The sequence below is a fragment of the Thermobia domestica genome, chromosome 15 (genome assembly GCF_964235325.1).
Source record: "Thermobia domestica chromosome 15, izTheDome1.hap1.1, whole genome shotgun sequence".
Lineage (NCBI taxonomy): Eukaryota > Metazoa > Arthropoda > Insecta > Zygentoma > Lepismatidae > Thermobia > Thermobia domestica.
This window is the reverse complement of record NC_137468.1, coordinates 141002094-141024780: the sequence shown is the minus strand read 5'-3', so window position 1 is coordinate 141024780 and position 22687 is coordinate 141002094. Positions and strand designations below refer to the sequence as shown.

The following is a 22687-nucleotide window of genomic DNA, read 5'->3' as shown; positions in this document are numbered from 1 at the left end:
CATTTCAATATCGATCATGCGATCCCACTAGTGACATTCCTTTAGTTTACTCAGTTTCTTAGTGAGTCCCCTTGCACAATTTCAACTTGGCCTCAGTTATTGCATCCTTATTGGTATGCAACCGTGCACTTCATATTGCATCGGTTTGAGGGAATATTATTGGTGAATTGGGATGGCTCTAATGTTCTTGATGCTATTCCTTACATTTCCGACGCTTTGAACTCACGTTTACAGAGTATGAGTGCATTGCTGGGCATTTTTCATTCCATGTTTTCACACATGTGAATCACCCTGCTCGATCTGTTGTGCTGTACAGAAACTCCGGAAGTCTTTGTCTTTCTAGAGCATTTGAGTACAAATTCACTACACTTAATACTCAGAACGTCACTGTTGGCCAGCATCCGTACCTGGTGATTATGCAACCACACACAACGAGCATGAAGGTGTCCGCCATTTTGTATTTGTTCCAGATGTAACTTAATACAAACGAATTATTGTTACCTGGTAGAAACCCTATCAATTCATATCCATTCAGACCAATTTTCATTTGGCAGGTTATCCGGGACTCCCTACGTTCCTTTGGGGAATCCCTTGCGCGTGCATAGTAGGATTGTGAAACATGCACAATTCAATACAGCAGGTATGACTTCTTCAGTGAATTTTTTACCCCCTCTCTTTACGTTGGATAGTTTCCGAACTATAGGCGTCCAAAAGTCATTTTCCCACGTTTTCGGCACCTTGTAGATGGGAAACTATGTCGGATGGCCGAAAGTTCAAGAGAACTTTTTTTTGTCTTAGTGGCAGGAGTCACCTCCCGAGTTGTGACACTTATTTTGCAAAGCCCGATATAAACAATTCCATGGCCATAGCGGACTTAACTACTACGGTGCCGCATTTCCTCCAATTTACAACCCCTGTATGTGGTTTCACCTTTTTATATGATTTGAAGAAGAAGAAGAAGAAGAGTAATCCCAGCTGTTTAAAACGGAGTTCTTGGAAGTGGTTTTTAATCCTAATACAAATGAAATTAATTATTGTTGCATAATGAGAAGAGCATTCTGGTAATGGCTTAAAAGTAACCATTCTACATGAACTATCTTAATTCGAAATATTTTGGACATTGATTTCATCATAAGTAAGTTGATATAGTGTTCTATATTTAGAGTAGGCCTATACTATAATGAACTGTAGATTAAAAATTTGTCTTGATAGTCTTACTAATAGCGGAAACGGTGCTGGTGAAGATTAGGTAAACGAGATTTGGAAGATCCACAGCTAAAATTCAATTCTTGACATGAAAAAACATTTGTAATAGTTTACAACAATACCTCATCATCTTCTGTGCGCGTGAATACTTCCTACTGTTGCACTACGTATAAAAATGATTTTATTACATTTAGAAGTGGTAATAGAACACACAATGGTTATAGTTAAGGAGACGTACTTCCCATTTAGGGAAGGACGAGAAACGCCATACTTTCAGGCATTATTCGTTGACTATCTAGGATGTTAAAAAGTAGGTAATAGACTGAGTTCTTGCCCTTGTACTTAGCGTGTTTAGGTAGTGCAACAGTAAGATGTATCCTCGTGCACGGGAGATGAGAAGTAGCTGTTCTTAACTATTACCCTTATGTGTTTCATTACCACTTCTACATGAAAAAAAAAAATATTTTTATACGTAGTGCAACATTAAGAAGCATCCACGTGCACGTGACATGCGATATGTGTTTCAAATCCCCCACATATACTCATACACTACGTACAAGGGCACATTATTATTCTTCGCAAACCATAAAACACAACGAAACGCAACGGAAACCGACGTACATTTTATTTTATATTATTCAGTAATTAAATGAAAGTCGCCTTGTTGCCTCATTTTCAAGTTCCTAAATCCTCAATGAATAATCCGTAAAAGACTGCACTTCGTGAGTCCTCGCTAAATGATGAGGTACTGTCGTATACTATATCCAAAACATGTTTGTAAGCAGTAAAGTTCGGTGCTGATCAAGTATAGGCACACTATATTTTGGAAAATTTATAGGCAAAATTCAGTACTCGGCATCGAAATTCATATTAGCTCGAGGAGGCAGCTCTACCATATTTTCACACATTTATTGCATTTTCCGATTTCTTCTTGCAGAGCATGCACTAAATGAAGAGCTAATGCATAAACCGCGAAACATCTTGTGCTAGGTGGCCATTAAAAGCACGAATGCTATATAACCGAGTCAGAGCAGGAGCGCAGAAGGGGGGCCCGAGCAGAGCGAGGGGGTACGTCCGTAGGAAGCAGGCGCGTCAACGACGGGGGGCATACGCATAAACAAGAACAGTGGAGAAATACATAAAATATCCCTAATAATTTTCACCTGCAAAAACGCTAAAATAGCCGTAACAGCTCTTACTTTCAAAATGGCTTCATAAGTTTCCCGGGTACAAATGCCCCACTGCGAGGAGAAATTCGTGTTTTGAATTTTTACTTTTTTTCCACACTTCGCATAGTTGGTTTTACGTTTCAACATACCATGACGCTGCAAAAACTGGCAAATTTTTACTTTGACTCCAACTGTGACTTCTGTTAAGAATTATACTATAAGTACAAGGGCCACAATGTTACTATACGATGTTAAGAATTATACTATAAGTACAAGGGCCACAATGTTACTATACGAAGTTAAGAATTATACTATAAGTACAAGGGCCACAATGTTACTAAACCTATAAGAACCGATTAAAGTCACAGTTGGAGTCAAAGTAAAGACTTGCCCAAAAACTTTTATAATGTGACGCTCTTTATCACAAAATTCTTTGTAATAAAGTCGTATGTTTACATTATATCCATCTGAAATGTCCATTGCTATCACGAACAGAACCTTTCCGCTGTTTATTTCCATCTTTTTCTTATTCTAGTATTCTTCCGCTTCAGTAAATAGCTACACTTAGAATACGTTCACTCCCATTGAAAATGTATTTCCATATGATATCTAATGACAGAAATTACTTATATTCACACTCTACTTCTTTTACGAAAAGTGTTTGACCACATTTTACCTGTAAATTTTGTTTTTGGTAGAACCCTTCATATTTATGAGGGCATTACTGCTGTATTGCCGGACTACATGAAAGTAGAAAATAGGGAATACTGTTTAATTTCTCTCCGAAAATACTAGATTGTGACCTTGGCTCATTTGGTAGTGATTATTGCTCAAATACAGTGTGGAAGTATGGCATAAAAACTAGTACATAAGACATGAACAAACTTGTGTTAGGTGACCACTGCAAAAGCGCACTATCTAACCGAGTTACGACAGCAGCGCAGCATGGGACCCGAAGGGATGCTTCCGTACGGAACAGGCGCGTCAGCGGCGGTAGGTACATGTATAAAAGAGGATAGTGGAGAAACGCTTTATATGTAATAAAATGCATGGCTTTTGTTTTGCACAGCTTTGTGAGAAATACTAAATGCCGTACGAAAAAGTGTCGAAATGTGCTAAATTACGCTTGGTTGGATATTCTTCCTTTGTATAGTTTCAATTCGTACACTTATGACAAAATGTTCGCCTGTTTAGTAGGCTATGCCTCTCACGCAATTTCAACAATTGACACTCCGTAGCTTTTCTGCAACTCGATAAAACTCAAACATAATAAGTTTATGTGACAATCTTCTCATTTACTCAACATTTCCACACTGCTTTTTCCATAAACCGTAGCAAGTGTACCTCTCCGCCAAGTAGTCCCTTCCGCCTCCACATATAGTGCCTCTTACAACATCGAAAACGACAAACAACGACAAGTATTTTCCTAACTTTAACTATTTCACTCACTATTCCTCACAAATAAAAATGAATTCCCCAATTCATTTATGTAAATATTCCAAAATTGGTCCGGCGATACAGCAGTTAACCCTTTATAAAAAACATATTTCTGTAGGGAAAGAATTAAATATTAAGGGGAAGGTTCTAGAACACAGGTCCCCAATATAGCTTAGTAGCTAGGTTGGTTCCTTTCTCTACCAAAGTTTAAGGACAATGTTTAGCAGAAGGGGTCCAGCTACTTTTTCTAAAAAAATGGTGGAACTTCGGTACTTTCTGTTCACATTAGTTTACTTTAGCTTAGTTTCGGTTAATGTATGTAGGATTATATAAGCATAGAAGTCCGGCATAATTTTCGAAAAAATGATACAATTTTGCTTATTTGTATTAATATTGGGTTAGTTTAAGTAAGTTTTGTTTTGGTTAGGTTATATTAGGTCCTATCACTTGCATCTTCCATTTCTCCCGTAAATTTTGTACGGACTTCTGGGTCCCGTCTGCTAAACATTTACCAAGTTTAATACTTAATCCAAATAGTATTGTCGAGCGAGCGTCAACGAGTGAAGGCAGGTTAGAGCTCATCAGGGCACGTTGTTTTCAGTCTTAAGTACAGCTAAATGGAAGGAGGACCTGTGATCTAGAACCTTGCCAATATTAAGTAATATATTTGTAGGCAAAAGTGCACTTTGAAAAGAACATTCATAGTAACCAATACCAAAATGAGCTCTGCGAGACTTGTAACCTCTTTAGGTCACTCATCTATGTTTTACCAAGTAAGTAACACTGGCGATCTTATATTTGCATGGTTGGGGGAGAAACTAAAAGATACCCAAAATCAGTTGTTCTACTCAAAGTTTGCTCTTACCTAGCTGTATTTTGTTTATAAGTGTAGGGTTAATAGTGAGGAATCATTACAAGTGCTATACATTGGTTAAAATAAGTAAATACATATGAAAAAGAACTGTGTTAGATATTTTCTGACGGTATAGTATTTGTGCACAGTACCGTATAGAAGACCTGTATTTTTATTTTACAAGTGTAGCTTTACTAGTATGAAACAAAGACAAGTGCTACCTTACGAGTGAATCTACATTCTGTTATACACTAGTTTACATTGCTGAGCTACTTATATATTCTCGACCTCTTGTGGAAAACAGCTTCTTCATTTCACTAGCACATGAATTGAAATGTATTTAGCGCGCACTAAATGAAATACGTTGATATTACTGATAACACCACACGTTCTTCTTCCAAATGATGACTTCTCTGACGGACTGCGTTGAAGTAAGGTCTCTGCCCACAACAAAATTCTTTGTGTGGCTACGATGACTGCATTGAACCCAGGACCTCAGCGGAGGATGACGGTGGCTGCTGCATATAGTAGATATCTGATCTCGACCCCAGGACGTCTACGCGACTATAGACGTCGTGGCTGGTACACATCACTGGAGTCTCACTCTTTTCTGCGTTGCGAACATAGTCGTCTTGGTTGATCTTCAGAGCTCGACTGCTCAGCTTTACGGTGAAAGATCTCGAATTGGAAGTTAGATCAGAAGCTAAGTTCAGCGGAAAAACTTTCAATCCCTTTGAGAGTCGATCTTCAGTGCTTCTTAACAAGATACTCGTCGGAAGATTGATCTATAGTTCAGTTGAAATATAGGCTAAAAAATAAGTATTGAAGGAATATTATAGGTGAGTGAACATACTACTATTATTATAAAATAATATGCGTTATGCATCGCTTTATGACGCAGGTTTACGTAGTCATTCAGTAATCCATCAGTTGAAATCAATCAAACTTCTGTATAACACTGAGCTTGGCATTACTGCTGTTTCGCTGGAACACACGAAAATAAAAGAAAAGGTATATTAGCTTCTCTCCCAAAATGCTAGGCTGTGACCTGACACACTTGGTAGTGATTATTGTTCGAAATACAGTGTGGACATATGGCATAAAAATTAATCCGTAGAACATGAATCAGCTTGTGCTAGGTGGACACTAAAAAGCACGAATCCTATCGAACCGAATCCGTAACAGGCGTGTCAGCGGCGGTGGGTGTAAGCATACACGAGGATAGTGGAAAGACACTTTATATGTCATAAAATGCGTAGCGTGTGTGTTGCGCAGTTTTGGGGGAAATACTAAATGCCATCCAAAAAAGTACTAAAATAGATTTTGTTGGATATTCTTTCCTGTAGTTTCAATTTCGTTTCTACACGTACGACAAACTGTTCGCTTGTTTACTAGACACTGACACTCCTTATTTTTGTATAACTCGATAAAACTAAAACACGATATATGACAATCTTGTTATTTACGAACCATGTCCATACTACCTTTCCCCATAAATCATAACAAGTGTATCTCTCTACCAAATAGTCCCTTCCGCCTCTGCATACAGTGCCGCTTACAACATCAAAAACAGCAAGTATTTTTTTAACTTCAGCTATTCCCCTCACCTGACTTTCACTCACTCTACCTCACAAACCAAAATAAATTCTCCAATTCATTTATATGTTTAAATATTATGAATACACTACCAGTAAAGTTTTGGCGTAGGAGTCCCGGGTTCGATTCCCGGCAGAAGCTGATGTTTGGATTCCACGTTAATCAGTAGGTCCACGTCTCATATAGCCTCGCTGCTGAATGAGACGTTAAACTCAAAATCAAATCAAACTGCCATTCAAGTGTTCAAACACCCAGCTGATCTTGAAGTTTTCAATCCCAAATCTAGCAACCACGTATCGAACTTGTCGCGCAGAGCACACTATGAGAGTTAAAATAATGTATTACTTACTTTCCCGCTTGAAAGGAAAACGAATTTTCCAACATTCATTGAGTTTTTTTTCCGTTGACAGTTTGAAGTTGGAAAAATGTTTTCATATTTCAAATGTCCAATCGAAGCAAGTAGAAAAGCTTATCAAATTGGTTTTCCTTTAAAGCGGATGGGTAAATGATGTCTTTTAATTATTGTGTACGAAGCTTTTCCCGAAATTACCAACAACGAGGATAGTTAATCTAGAAAAAAGTTCATGCGATTCCTAATATGACACCATTTGTAACCTGATCCTAAGTACCTATCTGCTTAGTACTTTCGTGTACCATTACTATATATACAATTGCTGGATGCATTACACATAAAGTCGAAGGGAAAGAATTGGTATGTATCCACCATCTTGGAGTTAAAATATATTGTTAACATTTTTTTCTTTTGTTCGGGAGACATAGTTTCGATTCCCGTTGAGAAGTTAGCGTAGCTCGCGGTGTCTTTATGTGCGCTCTTCTACTTAAACATAGGAAACGTATCATTTTATTTATTAAGTGGGCGTAAGGGAGTTGTAAATATTTGTGCTTCGTATTCAGGAGCTTTCGTATTCGTGTCCCGATGTCCAGTTACTGTGTTTCTCATATTTGTCCTCAATCCTACTTGAAGCATACTTGGATTGGATTTGTTTTGTATAAGCTCTGGTTTATTTCGTTTGAGATTTTCCTTTCTCTTAATAATAATCATTGTAAAATGTCTTTTCGACTAACTGTTAAAAACAAGTTGTCTGTCACCCAGGTTTGTGATGTTACATAGAAGCACATACCAAGGATTTTTCTCATCCAAAAAAATGAATTGATTTGTCCGGTATGCAAGTGCACATCATTGGTTTGATATCCTTCTAAGTAATTGTATCGAAAGGACCAGGCTATTCAGAATTTTTTAATGTGTAGCCTAAGGGAAGAGGTAGGGTTTAAAAGGAGAAAAGGTACCAAAAATAGAGTATCCTACGATCTTCTCACGACGGAAAGGTGAAACTTGGTAGGTAAACTCATTTATAAAAACAACTTTACTCTACACAAATGATTTACAATCTGGAAGAAAATACTGTGAAGTGAGATACCTGTAGGAGGGGGGGGGGAAGGAATGAAAAATGTTGAAGCTGACTTAGGTTAGTATCGATTTGATAGTTCTGGGATCGTTAACCTGATTAGTGACAATCTTGGCGATTTAAGAGCAAATTTAATCAAGAACGTACATGTCAGCTGGCTAGGGAATTGACTGGGGCAACGCCAAAGACGTTGCAGGACATTATTTACTCTCCTCAGTTCTTTGTTTTTCAAATATTGGCCAGAAACAGTAATTTTCCCGTGCGAAGCCGGGATCTTCTAGTTTGCCTATAAAATTGAGAATTCTACCATTAAATTCCAAATTCATTCTGTCAGTTTTAATCTGCAGGATAAACGAGCTATTTACTTCATCGTCTTTTACGTAGCAGCAAGTTTTCTTCACTTGTGCTGAGGAAGAGGTGAAGTGACAGTGTCTGTCAGATGTTTCAAGGTTCAAGAATCTTCTTATTTGCCGTTTGTAGGTATTCATCCCATCGTATCAATTAGTAATCGGGTTTTCAGCTGTTATCTGAAATCTTCTTTAATAAATAAATAATAGTAGTGCTCAGAAAATCAAATGTCAGAGCGCTGTATGATGTTATTTTTGAATATCGTGATAAGTATAATCCGCATGGCTACTGGCTTGCCAGCAAAGCTGGTAGTGACCTTCGTACATCGTCATATTTCATAAGAGCCGCACTCCAAAGAATTCTGAATCTTTTTTCACCATTAAAGTTCCAATGACCCATACTAGACTCTTGTCAACTCCACGCTGAACTTGCAGTTTAATTCTAGCTGGTTCATGTGTGCCTGTGAAGCAGCAACAAATATATATAAAAGTACTTGCTGTGTTGTTGTTCCAATTTTTTATCTAAACGGACATTACTTCCTTTATCAGTTAGTGTTAGTTTATCTCATTCCTGATACTGTTGATATCAATTACAAATTATAGTCAGCTGCAATATGCTGAATTATTCTCTTGTGTCCAATTTGAGTGTACTATTCAGTTTCTTCCACTTAACTTACTGTAAATAAAATGTAGAAGTTTGCATTTTTACTCAATGATCATGATAATGGCAGACCTCTCAGTGTGTGTTAGCTATCTCTAATAATAGTCTCACTAATCCTAACATTACATTTTATTATCATTTGTAGTGCTTTCAATGACAACACTGAGTTGTTACAAATTGTGCATGATGTATATTACGTATTATAAGATCTATTGTTGTAATATAAAACGTATGTAGAAAGAACAGTCAATATGTCACGATTTGAGTAAATTTCGATTTAAATAATATATATACGTGTTGAAATAGCTTTCCAAATTGTTTTTTTTTTCTTTTTCTTTTTCTTTTTAAATGATTAACAAACAAAAAGTTACAAAGTTTTCATTTTGTATAATACACACATACGTGTAGTAAATGGAAAGGTTTTACGTACCTTGCGTATTCTTCTTATTTTGTGTATATATATATATATATATATATATATATATATATATATATATATATATTATTTATTTCGACACTTTTAATGGACCTCTTGTGTCTTACTGGCACATATCTCCTAGAAATCAAAATCTTTACATTTCAAGTTTTTTTTTTAAGAAGTAGCAACTTACTTCACGTTGTAAGAATATCCAATCACTAAATGAAACTAACACTAGGTTGACTATTCGTCTTTAAGCTGTTCACTCAACCACATTAATGAAATGAATATACGATTCTTGTCATAAACTGACAAGAGTGTGAGTGTATTTCAAATTACTTCATCATGTTGGTTCAGAGTTGCTAAACCCAATATGATACATATTCTATGATTCTAAGTTAACTATGAAACTTTCTGCATTCGCCATACCCACTGATGATTAGTGATTTTTCGTCGCATTAAACAGTTCAATAACGTAATTTCAACTTCCATCTAATGAACTACGATCAAGATTGAGTTCCGGTGCTCTTGTTCTAATGAAGTAAGATTCTGAAGTCTCATCTTTCGTTGTGTATGATAGTCCTATGAAGTGCGTGTCCATTATTATTGATGTATGCGTAGACACAGCTAATTGTGTGGATAATTCTAGTACTGCAACATTTTGGTCTCTAGAGTTCCTTATATCTACTTTAATTCAGGCAGATACGTTTCTTTTAGGCAACCTAGTTTGCTGATATTGACATGTTACCAAATGAGTGCCTCAAATCTTCTGTTTGTCCATGTAGCAATTTGTGTACTCTGTCTTTCTAAGAAACTCCTTTCTAAATTCAACGGAGGTTTAAGTGTTACTTTCAAACTATATTTGTGAGCAACTTGTTGCAGCTTCTATGAAAGTGTCAGTGAAAGACACCAGAAGTTCATAGGCTGAAAGGTGTCGAAGTGATTGCAGCTTCATGTATATACGCAAAAACTTTATTCCTTTGATTTACAAACAATATTATCAAATATTTTTCAAAACGATAAATTTTATTCGTTATTAGATGTTTTTTCAAACTTTCTGGGAAGTATGGGAAATGTTGGTAAACCAATTGCAAATCTGCGTTAATGTTGTAATACATTATTTTCTTTTCAGTGGAGAACTACACGAAGGGAAAGAATGTGGAAGAACCTTTGGAAAGAGAGAAAATCCCAATTCCGAACTTACCACAACAGTTCTTGTGGATGAAGGTCAACCCTGGGAGCAAGATGCGGAATCTACTTGGTTATGCAATGAAAGCTTTCAAAGGAGAGCAAGCGATTGTGTGGAGTGGCTCTGGCCCAGCGGTTAGTAAAACTATCAGCTGTGCAGAAATAATGAAACGAAGATACAAGACAGTGCATCAGATTAATAAGATATGCTACCGAAAGTAAGTAAAAAGTTATTTGTTAATGGCACCAGGCCCGTATTTATATGTTGTGCGCCCCTGTGCTCTAAATAATTTGCCTCCCCTTCCCGAAAACGACCAATATTAGAGTTGAATTCATAGTTTTTGGGGCCGTTAAAATGAATAGTGACAGTTTTAATCCAATTCAACTTCAAGGTCATTCTCCACTCCTCAGGGTGGGGGGCGAGATTTTGGAAGAATCGACGACAGATATTAGTGTAGAATTCATAGTTTTCGAGGTCGCTAAGTTTAACGGTATCAGTTTTCATGATATCCAAGTTCATCGCCACCCGTTGGGGTGCGGGTGGGAGAGGATGACTTTTTAAAAATAATCAGATAAGTTAGCTAATTAGTAACTACTGCAATTAGAGTGAATTAAACAATTAACATATTTTCTCGCTCTTGCGCGGCACTCTGTGAGTTGCTAGTTTTAAATATTACTATACTTTATTGTGAATCTTAAAACGTATTCCAAAATTTTGCTGTCCTGTGTTCGGGCACAGAATAGCACTTACCTAAATACGGGCCTGGTTAATGGTAAAGAAACAGATCACATAACGAACGCATTTTAATTGACTTCATTCCACCAAATGTGGAGCATTTATCAGTTCTGTTTTAGGCTCATACACTTGCTTCTGTGTTCAGCTTTTGTTTTAATACTGCCGCAGCTGTAGGTCGCAGAGGATAAAATTTGAAGACCTTGCAGACCAAAAGTGGATCCCTTGTTCAATTCGCTTCTTAGTAAATTGTTCATCTAGCTAATGTCTCACCTAAAAAGTGATGTTGGTTTCTTTGAGAGGTGAGGAGGGGAAGTCTTCTCAAAAGTAAACGTTATGTATTCTTAGTCTATGTAATTGTAGAATCAGAAATGTTCCTAACATTTGCAGGTACGCATTACCAGTGTCCTCGGAGAATAATGAACGTAGTAAATGTTCGATGTAAATAGCGTATCACATATTATTATTGGAACTGTTCCGTTAATCTGTTTCGTTTCAAGTTCATGTGGGTAACTGGTGTCCGCAAACATTAGTGTTATGTCTATTTATACTACATGACACATGAAAAGTAGTCTTACCTGAAAAATAATTCAATCCAACTTACCGACTAAACATGATTTTACAAAGTCGATGCGAATGTTGTAATCCTGTTTCTTAAGGCTTGTATAATTCTTATACAGTTCAGCTCTCAGTTGTCTACATTGTATTGTAGTAACATTCGCTTCTGATTAATTCTGTAGCCTTTTCTGATATACTCGTCCTCACCAATTAAACCACCTCTATCCTAGTTACAGGTCCACATGGCAAATCAGCATTTCCAATTTCTTTCAAGTTTTTTATCACCTTTAAATATCCCTGTCATTTCTGTTTGCATTATAACACGAGTCAAATCCAGGAAACCACAGAACACAGTACACCTAAGCTATCATCATCTTGTAACCAAATTACGCATATTACTCGTGAAACGCTGACGCGATGTTTCAAAACAACATCGATAACGTTAGGGAGGTGATTCCTGACACCAAGATAAAACGAAAAGTATAGACCAATTTAGGTGCACAAACGCTTCCTTTCGGATAGGCTGCTGAAAATACGAAAAATGAACTTTAAAGGTCCATAACTCCAATACTATGGGACCTACCGTAGTCGTGTCAAGACTTCACTTAGGAACTATATGTGCCCTATCCAAATATCCATGTATCAGAATCCTGTCGTACTCACGCAACAATTTTCATAGAGGTAGTTGGTGAGTAGGCCCTACTTGAAATTATTGCGTGAGTACCTTATGATTCTGAAACATGTATTTTTGGATAGGGCACATATTAGTTCCAAAGTAGAATATTGACCCGACTACGGTAAGTCTCATAGTTTTGAAGCTATGGACCTTTAAAGTTTATTTTTTCATGTTTTCGGTAGCGTATAACTCGAAAAGGAAGCATTTGTGCACCCAAGTTGGTCTATACTTTTCGTCTTATCTTGGTATCAGGAATCACGTTCCAAACGTTGCGGTGTTGTTTTGAAACACTCTGTATATATATTCTTCCTAGGCTCAGCGCAGCATAAGCCTCAAGTACAAGAAATTATTATAGTAGAATTGGGGTTTTGCCTATCACCGTTAAATATGTAACTTAAATCTGATATTTTTTATATCCATTATAACTCAAGCAAATTACCCATAAAAGCAGTTTTTCCTAGGTAGATATTGTAGTTTAGTACAGCTGCTTGGAAATTAAAACCTAAAGTCATGACTTTTAAAATATTTATTTTATGTATTTACATGGAACAAATGCTGTAAATGGCTGGTGTATGCATGTGTCGACCGGGCAAACACAGAAATGCCAATTGTGAATGTAGGAAAAATTTTTGGTCACGTGACCATTTGCTCGCCACCTTGGATCCAAGTCTTTTTTATTTTTAATAGGAGAAAGGTCATGAGATATACAGATTAACACTAGCAAAACCTCAAGAAAACGACGATAGAATAAAATCTTACCTTAAGATAGCGGTGTGCCCATGGAGAAGTAGAGCTCCTGGTATGTTGCGAGATGTAGGGAACATGGATTATTGAATAATCGTTTATTCTCAATGACCCAGAATATCAGCAGAGTTAGATCAGTCCGTTATGCCAGCATTGCTTGCACTCTTATGTCATTTTTCCAATTCTTTCAGCAAGATGGCACCCGAATCCACTAAACCAACGCCGTGCGGAAGTACCTGTAAATGCAGCTCCCTGGAACGTGGATGGGTCACCGAAGACTACTTGAGTGCCCTACCATGTTTCCACAATCTAATATTATTAAACTTTTACGTAGGGGTCACGTGAAGTTAATAGTTCATACTGTGGAAATCTAGATCAGTCATCACCTACGGCAGCGCATCACGACGCATGTGATAACATTCGACCTAACGTTCTCCTTTGGGTACACGCGGACAGGAAAAAGCACATAATACTCACATGGACTCATCACGGGAAATGTTTCAAGCACATTATGTAAAAGTCGTTATCTCCAAATGTTTCTCCAGAAAAGCTCGATTATTAACTACATCCTTGTGTTCAGGTAGGATATCACGCTACCATCGTTTTTTGAGTTTTTGCTAGTATCAATCGATATATCGCATGATCCTCCCCCTTCCATTTTTTTTTAATGGACTTGGATTCAAGATAGCGACCAACTTGGTCATATGACCAAATACTTTGCCCATACCCACAATGACAGTTTAGTGTAAATAAACTAGATAACAAATACAACAATTTGGAGCTTGTTAAGAGATTTTGTAAATAATGAAAACAATTGCTGAATCTACAATCCGTAGAGGCACGAGTTTTTCGCAATGCGCGATAAAACGAAAAGCGTCAGAACTAAGTAATTTCCAGTTTCTTTACGTTTTATGATATTCTATGTGTATTTTCATTGATTTTCTTTGCGCGACAAAACGCGAAATTTCTAACAATACGCAAAATTACGCGAAATTTTAAAATAGTTTTCATTAATTTAAAAAGGCTAGTTTTTTGCTGACGGAACGGTAGAACGTGGTATGAACGGTGCATTTTGGGTGATTTGGACACGGCCATAGAGAACATGGATGGGGAGTTCAGAAGTGATGATTATGGAAGTTTGTTGTAAATGCAGTTACATAATGTGTGGCTTCCAACAAGTAATGCCAGTTGTGAGAGGTTTTCTTTTTCCAAGTATGGACTACTGATAAGTGACAAACGTACAACAATGAAGGAGGAAAATATGGAAACATGTAACATGCTTATGTTTAATGCTTAAATGTAACTTGTGCCTATGTGTTTTTAGAAGACAGTAAAACTTTTCTACTCATAGTAAGTTTAGTTACTGATTTTCCTTCAATTTGATTTTTTTTTTAAATATTATTTTCTATAAGTGAAATATTCAGTGTATTTTGTTTGTAGGTAATTAATGATTTATTTTCGTAGTGATCTATGAATAAAAGGAACAATTGTAAAAATGTCAGGGAATGTTTTCCAACAAGAGCTAAAAATGCGAAACTTTACTTGGAAAATGCGACAAAACGCGAAATATGAAAAACGAAACGCGAAATTTTCAAATTGTTAGTGCGAAAAACTCGTGTCCGTAACAATCCGATAACAAACTTGAATGGAAGCACATAGTACAGTGAACATTTTACATAACAACACAGATAAAAAGAAATATTTGTGTATAGTTTAGACCCATCATTCAACTTGGACGTAGGTAACTAATAAATTGTAGCGTAATGTAAATAATCCAACAATCGAAACCTGCAACAATATATTTTGTATTATTCAGTTTATAAGTTTCGGATTTTGACTTGATATTATTGACACTCGCAATTATTAATTAGATATTAGTACGAAAGAAAAGTATTCTTTATATATTTTACTGTAGAGGGAAAACTATTCTCTCATCTTAGAAATTATATGCTTTATCATATTCGAAATAAGTTACTCACCTTGTTGATAAATGAGTGAAAATTGTGTAACCCATAGAACGCAAAGGAACTTACAGTAGCCACGAAAATTAATGTTCTGTTTGTTGCACAATTGTACAAATTTGGGGCATATTTTCCTACTTGTTTTTAAGCTTATTTAAACCTTAAGTCAGTGCGTGACCGTTGATAGGTAGATGTTTACGTGTTTCTGTTCTGATTTTTCATAATCTTTTAATTACGTAATCATTTCTTACGTAATCCATATTCTTATCAGGGTTGAAGAACATTGGGAGCCACAAGTTGAAGACTTGGATGAACTGGTGGTAGTTCGAGAAATACCCACAATTCATATTCTTTTATCGAAGGATGCTTTAAATGTTGAAGAGCCTGGGTAAGTATGTCCACAGTAAGCATCTTTGTATAAACATACCGATATCAGATTAAAGTATACGGCCTGTTGATAAAGGAACATGATTTTCTTATAGCAAATGAAAGAAAACATTTTAATAATTATGGATAAATGCCTGATGTAGGAGCTAGAGCTGCAGCCGCGTAAGTTGGTCAGTTGTCATGGGGAGGAAGATAAAGCTACTACTTCTACGATATGTCAATTGCAATAGTAAGGGTGCTACTATGCATTCGCATGGAAAAGCATTTATATATAAATTCATAATACAGTAGTAAATAATGTAACATGCAAATTTTCTGGTTTTCAGGTGCTACACCACCAACAAGTGAAACAAATGCATTTGCCTACTACAAACTCAATGAATATTTGTAATCAGCTGTTCAAAATATTTCGATAACTCTGAAAAAAAAAAAAAAAAAACTATTTGCTTAATATTGAAACCTATATTACCACACTTATAGGTGGTGGATTAAAATGTGCTTAACAAACTCGCTCTTTTATTATTTAACGAAGTAAATCCGTAAGAAACTTCCATAAGAAATGAAAATTGAGTTTTTTTTTTTTTTTTTTAATCACATTTTACTTTATTTTAAATCACGTAGTTTTCTTACATTCTGATCTGATTTCCTGTAGTTATAACGTTGTGTTTGGGGTATGAGAAAGCGGTTTAGCTGAAAGGACGTTTTCACTTACTTGATTCAGTTGAACTGGCATCATTTTCGCCTTAGTCAACTGTGTAAACACATCTTCAGCTCATCGGCTGAATCGCGTGCTTTTTTCTGAGGTCGTTGCTTCTCTGAAATAACGCAGTTTGCAAGATTGCGTAATGAAAGTAGCAAAAGTGGGCGAGGAACATCAAAATAAAGCGTGACTTCCGATCACAAGTGTTTTGGAAGTAATTATTTGTTCTAGAATCGTATGAGGAAAGTAAGAGATTATAGAGTACGAATAATGCTTTTTACCGGAACTTCGTGACCAGAGTCGATAATATAGCAAATGAATTTAACAATAACAATAATTGTTGAACTACAGACTAAAATTTAATATATATATGAGAGCACCATATAGTCGTCAAATAGTTAAAACAAATAATTATTCTGCTGTAGCACAGGATATTGTTCTAATAGGTTTCCTCTTGGACATCTTTGAAATACCCAGTGGACTTCGAATCAACCAGAGGAGAACAAGTCTAGAACAGCATTCAGTAGTGGTTGAAATAATTGAATAGACTCCAACGATCGAATTCGGTCTAGTAGATTCCATTTAGCAGCAACCATAGAAGTTCGATTAGCCATCCGGCCAAATCGAATATAGTGAAAACGGCTGTAGTTTTCGGGGATACACATTTTGGAAAAGCCCCCTTCACCGAATCAGAGTATCTGCAACCGAAAAGATTACTTGATTGTTGAAAAGATTACTTCCACAAATTGCCGACAGATCGCTAGTAGGTCCATTCTGCATTTCAAATTCTGCACCTATTAAAATTCGATGTGCAAGTACTGCACAATTCAGAATCATGAGTGTTTAGATAGAAGAATTTCTCAAAGTGCTTTCTGCAGATCTCAGACTAGGTTGGCTTAAAAACTCAGCGATTTCATCAACTAATTGTACTGATAGTATGTATATTTTGATCCATTTAAAATATTATCTATAGTTTCGTAAAATAGGGAATTTCTTCTATTATTTCAGTAATTGAATGTGGCTTCCGTCTCCAGGAGAAAAGGACAAGAAACGTAGATTCAGAGATGAAAAAAATAAATATACTGAAATGAAACACAGAAAATCTAGAGTGCTTAGAGAAAATTGAATATAAATAAGAAAGAAGAAAAAAGAAAGAAATGCTATGATTAATGATAAAATTTTTGAAGAATGATTTGTGAAGTCCTTCAGCAATGTTTAATATAGTTTTCTCATTGTCTTGATTAGAGCAACAAAAGCAATTATTTTTGTTAGATTTTGACTGGTTAAGTAATGGAGCATTTTGAGTTTTTAATGTTCACAGAGACCTGAAAGGAGTTTGCTGGCACCATAACATAGGTATACTTGGAAACGGGTTATTGTGTTTCGTAATCCATATAACAATTCTTATAACGTGTTAAACAATTTTTCAGCGTTAAAAAATGAGTTAAAATTTTTTAAGAATTCAATTTTGAATTTTGCTTGAATTTTAAATATTTGTTCATTTTATTAATTTCTTAAAGCAAATTTGCCTGTATAAACTTTGTAGCCTTTAAGTATGTTGTGTATTATTTTAGGTATTTTTGATACATGTTCCGTTCACAGTTTTGCTTATAGAACTTTTTTTTTATTTTTTTAAATGTGATGAATCGCCTGCAGATTTTTTTTTTTCATAATTTGAAAATTCCATTTTGGGATTTCTCTATTTTTTTGCAGATTTGTTCACCACATTGATAATACTTCTTTTTCTTTCTTCGTAGCTACCAAGCACCAGGTTCCTTTGATGCGTTTTGGAAGTCAGACGTAAGAGAAGAAAGACGTCGGACTGTTCGTAAGAAGAAACCGCGTGTGTCATCTGAGCAATACGCTGCCTTTGGTCTCGACCGAAAAGGTGTCCAGAAAAGAGTGAAAAATGTAGGAAATGAACAGTCACAAGGCAGGAGCAGCACTCCTCAAGAAGACAACAGTGGTGCCGACAACAATAAATCGGTCACCCGGGAAGAAAATAGTGGTGCAAGTAACGAAAGCACGAGGACTAAAACTATTCAAGAAGACAGTGTGAATGGCGGCCACAGATAAAGATTAACGTTAAACGTTGATAGTGATTAATTATCGTTGACTGTGATAATATATACAGAGTGTTTTGGCGACGTATTTTAACGATTTTCACAGATTCTTCGTATTATCATACAGCAAAACTGTATCGTAAAATTTTGTTAATTTTGGATACATCCATGGAACATATCCTTAAAAGAATTATCAAAGAATGCAGCGGTTTCCTAAAAATTGCATTCGTTATTGTAAATTTTCAATCCGGTTTGTGGATTGTGATCATACCCATGTACATATTAACAAGAAAAAGTTAACAACAAACGAAAATAGAAAAGAAAATGTAACACTTCTTTATGTTCCCGTTCATTTTGTCTTCATCTGCTTTCACTTTTTTTCTTCTTAAATTTGTTTACGTACACTTTACAGTGTATTTGAACCATTTTTAAAGGACAGTAAATAAATAGAATAATACATTGAAACTTAAGTATGACTTTTTAGTACTTTCAAAATACGGCCATCTCAAATATCTTTGAAGAAAGCCTTATTGTTGAACAATACGTCGCCGAAACGCATGACGTAACAAATGTCTTATGGAACTGCAATAATCAGTAAATTCTTGGCAACACTTATTGTTTCAGGGCCGCGGTGGCTTTAGTGGTAGAGCGCTCATCTCCAGTGCATGAGACCCCTGGTTCGATGTGCGCTTTGTGCTGGACAAACACATTGCGTAGGTTTTCTTGGGCTCTCCTGTTTCTTCATATTTTCTTCATTCCATCATTTCGTTCATCATCATTATTACCATTTCCCTTAGATTTGAATCATATCGTGGAACGTTAAACTACACAAGAAGACGTAATATTTTAGATTGTAATATTCTGTAAGTACTACTAGAAAGTTATGTCGTTAGTTCCCAACGTAGACATACGGAGCTTATAGTTTCACTCCAGAGGTAGGTGTTTTGGTATGTATGTATGTGGTACTTTATTTCTCGGAAACTACTGGCCGGATCTAAACCACAATTTGGTGGATAAGTAGCCCATCGTTAAAGGAATAAAGATCGCTACATTTGGTGGCCGAGCTCGTCCAGGGACAGGTTTGCCTTGGCTTGTATGTGGCACGGTATTTTATTTTTTCGTTAACTACTGGCTGGATCTTGAACCAAATTTAGTGGGCAGGTAGACCATCATGTAAAGAATAAAAATCGCTATATTTGGTGGCCTAATCAGGTCACGGATAGGCTCTGCTTGGCCCGATTCGGCCACAGCTTTGCACGCCGGGAGCTTCTCAGTGCAGTTCACCGACTGCCCCAACAACCACTTGTTGAACTTTAATATTTTCATAATAAATAAATAAAAACCTGAATTCTTTAGCCTTACAAAATGCTATAATCTAAACAATTATCGAAATTCTCCTTGTTGAACTGTAGGTCATCGAAGTATTACATGAAATCACAGTTGACTTGCAAATGAATTATTTAACAGTGAATCAATGGTTAAAAATATTTGTTAATATTAGCTCAACATTTTGCAAGTACTGTAAAAGTTACATTGTAAAATTAGAATGCTGCCTTTTAATGTTTTCGGTATTTTGAAACAGATGGAACTACACTGCAAATTAAACCAGCAGTCTTAATCTGTATTTGATGTTTGAGTACGGTGGAAAAAATAACGGATGGAATTTGGAGTCGTAAGGCACGCTTTAGGCAGCGTGATTTTACGTATTTTTGTGCTTTAGCAATAACGCTAAGAATTATTTATACCAGTATTTGTGGACCTAAAAGATACATTTCAATGGATAGGAGGTATCTACTCAGGGTTCCTAGATATTCCTTTAGATGATACACTCACCTTTTTAGATGCTGCAAATTTACGTATCCGGCTCAAAAATTATGAAATAAATATGACATTAACTGCTTCGTAAGTGTTATTGAATACACTGCAGAACGCCAGTTTAGCTTCGATCACGCGGAACCTTTAACAGCAAAAATGCAAACTAATTATTTCACTGTTAATTTCATCGTCATAATAATTAACGTCATATTCTTTAACCTATAGGGCTCCTGAAGCATATATATATATATATATATATATATATATATATATATATATATATATATATATATATATATATATCGAATTCGTATTCAAGTTATCGTGCTCCCGGAAATTATATTTACTAAATATATATCTTTCAGTTCCATAGTTCTTTGAAGACTAATTCGGTAGTATCCCTTCGCGGCCGATGCGCGTGGTCTCAGGTAGGTGCACTTGCCTCGAATACAAACCAGATTAGTGATTCGCATTTCTCTTGAGCAATAAGCTCCGTCTCATACAGCCTCGGTGCTGGAAAGGGACCTTAAATTCGATTCAGTCGATGAATTACATGCTTCTGCTGGTATTTACAGAAAGTATTCGAATGTAAAACTAAAAACATACTGTCACGACCACAGGCAATGTAAATGTAAGGAGAAAAAAAAGCACATAACAGGAAAAACAGTGTTCCGTTATTGTACTTGGTTTCTCAAAATATTTATATTAAAAAAAAAAAAAAAAAAAAAAAAAAAGTAGATGGTGTATTTCAGTAGAATTAAGAACTCAACTTTTTGAACACCATCAGAGACAACTTAAATAAATAGTAATTGTATTCAGAGAGAATCTTCTATTATACAATGTCTGGAAACTCTTTCACGTCCAGTTGCTTTTGCTGGAAGGTAGCAGCTTTGGTACAAGAAGCAAAGGTTGATATTTCGCTAGAGATGATGATTTCCTACGGCACCTAATTTCTTTTTACCTTCAGTTTTAAACCTACTCTTTTCTCTCACCCACAAAAAGACATCCTAATAGAACCAAAAGCGTGATGAATCTTTTCACAACTATAGAACGTAGAGATAGGTTTTGAAAAATTCTTGTACACCTCTAGGGAGGTCTTCTGTCAAGACGGTGGGTAGCAAGTTGTGGTACTATTTTGTAATTATAAATCATTGAACTAAGGAAATGTAATTAAAATGATGGCATGCTTGAAGTTGTGAGTTCCAGTTCCGATTTCCCAATATGTTGAACCAGATCGAGATTTTTGTTAGTTTGATAGGGAATGCTTGGTGGGCATTTTCAATAGCTTTCTTTCCTAGATTGTTTTGGTGAAGTTTTTTTTTTTTTTTTTTTTTTTTTTTTTTTTTTTTTTTTTTTTTTTTTTTTAACGCACTCATGGACAATTGAATCAGATACCTGGGTAATAGCTTGTAGCACCTCATTTGCCTTGATGGCGGCGATGCGGCGTGGCATGGACTCTCAAGACACCGGAAGCGTTGGGAAGCCATACTGATTCATGATAGCTGCACAGCCTCCTATAATCCACGAAGATTGGTCAGAGCAGGGTGCAGGGCACGCACGTTTCTCTCAACAGCATCCAGATGTGCGCAATGGGATCGAGATATAGGGTCTTCGGAGACCAGGCAAGCATCTTCACATCCGTGGAATGCTCATCTTACCAATCAGCTAGTCGGGATGGGCCGGAACATTGTCTTGCTGTAGGTACAGGTCGCCTGCACGGTGCTGAAGATGAACAAAGGGATTATTATAATCTGTCAGCAGGTTCCTGTAATGTTCGTCAGAGAGGAAGTTTGTCAAATGTACCAAGGATTAAATTTCATTCCACGTGAACAGTCCCCATACAAGGATACCATCAACACCAGCCTGAACTGTGCCCTGCTGGCAAGAGTGATCCATTTCTTTATATGGTTGACGACGCACTTGTACCCGGCCATTGGCATGTAGCAACTGGTCTCTCGACTCGTGTCCAAGTAACCTTTTTCCATACTTTGAGCGTCCTATGGCAGTTCCCTTTGCCTATGTCAGGTGTTGAGCAAAGATAATGGGACGCATGCTTTTGTATGATACAGCTGATCACGTGACATTGTTGTCTGCATTCAATTGACGAGTTATGTGTTGCAATATGGTCCGTCTATCCGCTCTTATTATCTATCCATTTGTCCGACTGCCTCTGCCATTAACAGATCTTACACCATAACAGTTGAACCTGGCGGTGGTGGTTTTGCCCGAATCCACACACACACACGGTACACTCTTGACACGGTAACCCTTGGAAAGCCCAGCACCCGCACGGTTTGAGATGGAGTGGTCCATACATCTGACCGCGATCAAATGCTTTGACGCCTTGTCACTCATTCTGTAGGGCTCTCTCGTGGCTATATGGTTAGTGTATGCGTCTTTGGGAGACCCGGGTTTGATATTCACTGTTACATGCCAGCACTGTTACATTTGCTGGACTGAGAACAGCGCTGTTTCCCCAGAACGGGAGCTTTGTATAAATTAAAGCTTTGGCACAGAATTTCCTGAGAGGAAAACAAATAATTTCAAAAATAAACGAGTGTTTTTCGTCGAACAACAAAACTGGTAGCTTTAAGACTTACTGCATGTTTCCGCTCAGATATATTGCGATTTTTGAAATATCTAGAGCAGGGAAGTTCAAAAATTGCAAGACTGGAATAGTGCATCAGAAACCTGAGTGAGAGAACTTTCCAGGAAGTATAAAATTCCAAATTTCATTGTGGTATAACA

The 22687-nt window shown here is 36.5% G+C and overlaps 1 protein-coding gene across 1 annotated transcript; it reads left to right on the top strand.

Annotated features, from left to right (window-relative positions):
- Nucleotides 1–945: 945 nt before the first annotated feature.
- Rpp25 (ribonuclease P protein subunit Rpp25) lies at nucleotides 946–18594 on the top strand. The gene is made up of 4 exons (XM_081740203.1): nucleotides 946–1135; nucleotides 10247–10520; nucleotides 15246–15362; nucleotides 17819–18594. Coding segments are annotated over exons 1-4 (711 nt in total). The 5' UTR covers nucleotides 946–1134; the 3' UTR covers nucleotides 18138–18594.
- Nucleotides 18595–22687: the final 4093 nt, after the last annotated feature.

Excerpts from the sequence above, each read along its gene's own strand:
- Rpp25 (XM_081740203.1), top strand. Across the intron at positions 10,521-15,245 it reads AATAAGATATGCTACCGAAA|GGTTGAAGAACATTGGGAGC; the intron begins GTAAGTAAAAAG and ends TATTCTTATCAG. Across the intron at positions 15,363-17,818 it reads TTAAATGTTGAAGAGCCTGG|CTACCAAGCACCAGGTTCCT; the intron begins GTAAGTATGTCC and ends CTTTCTTCGTAG.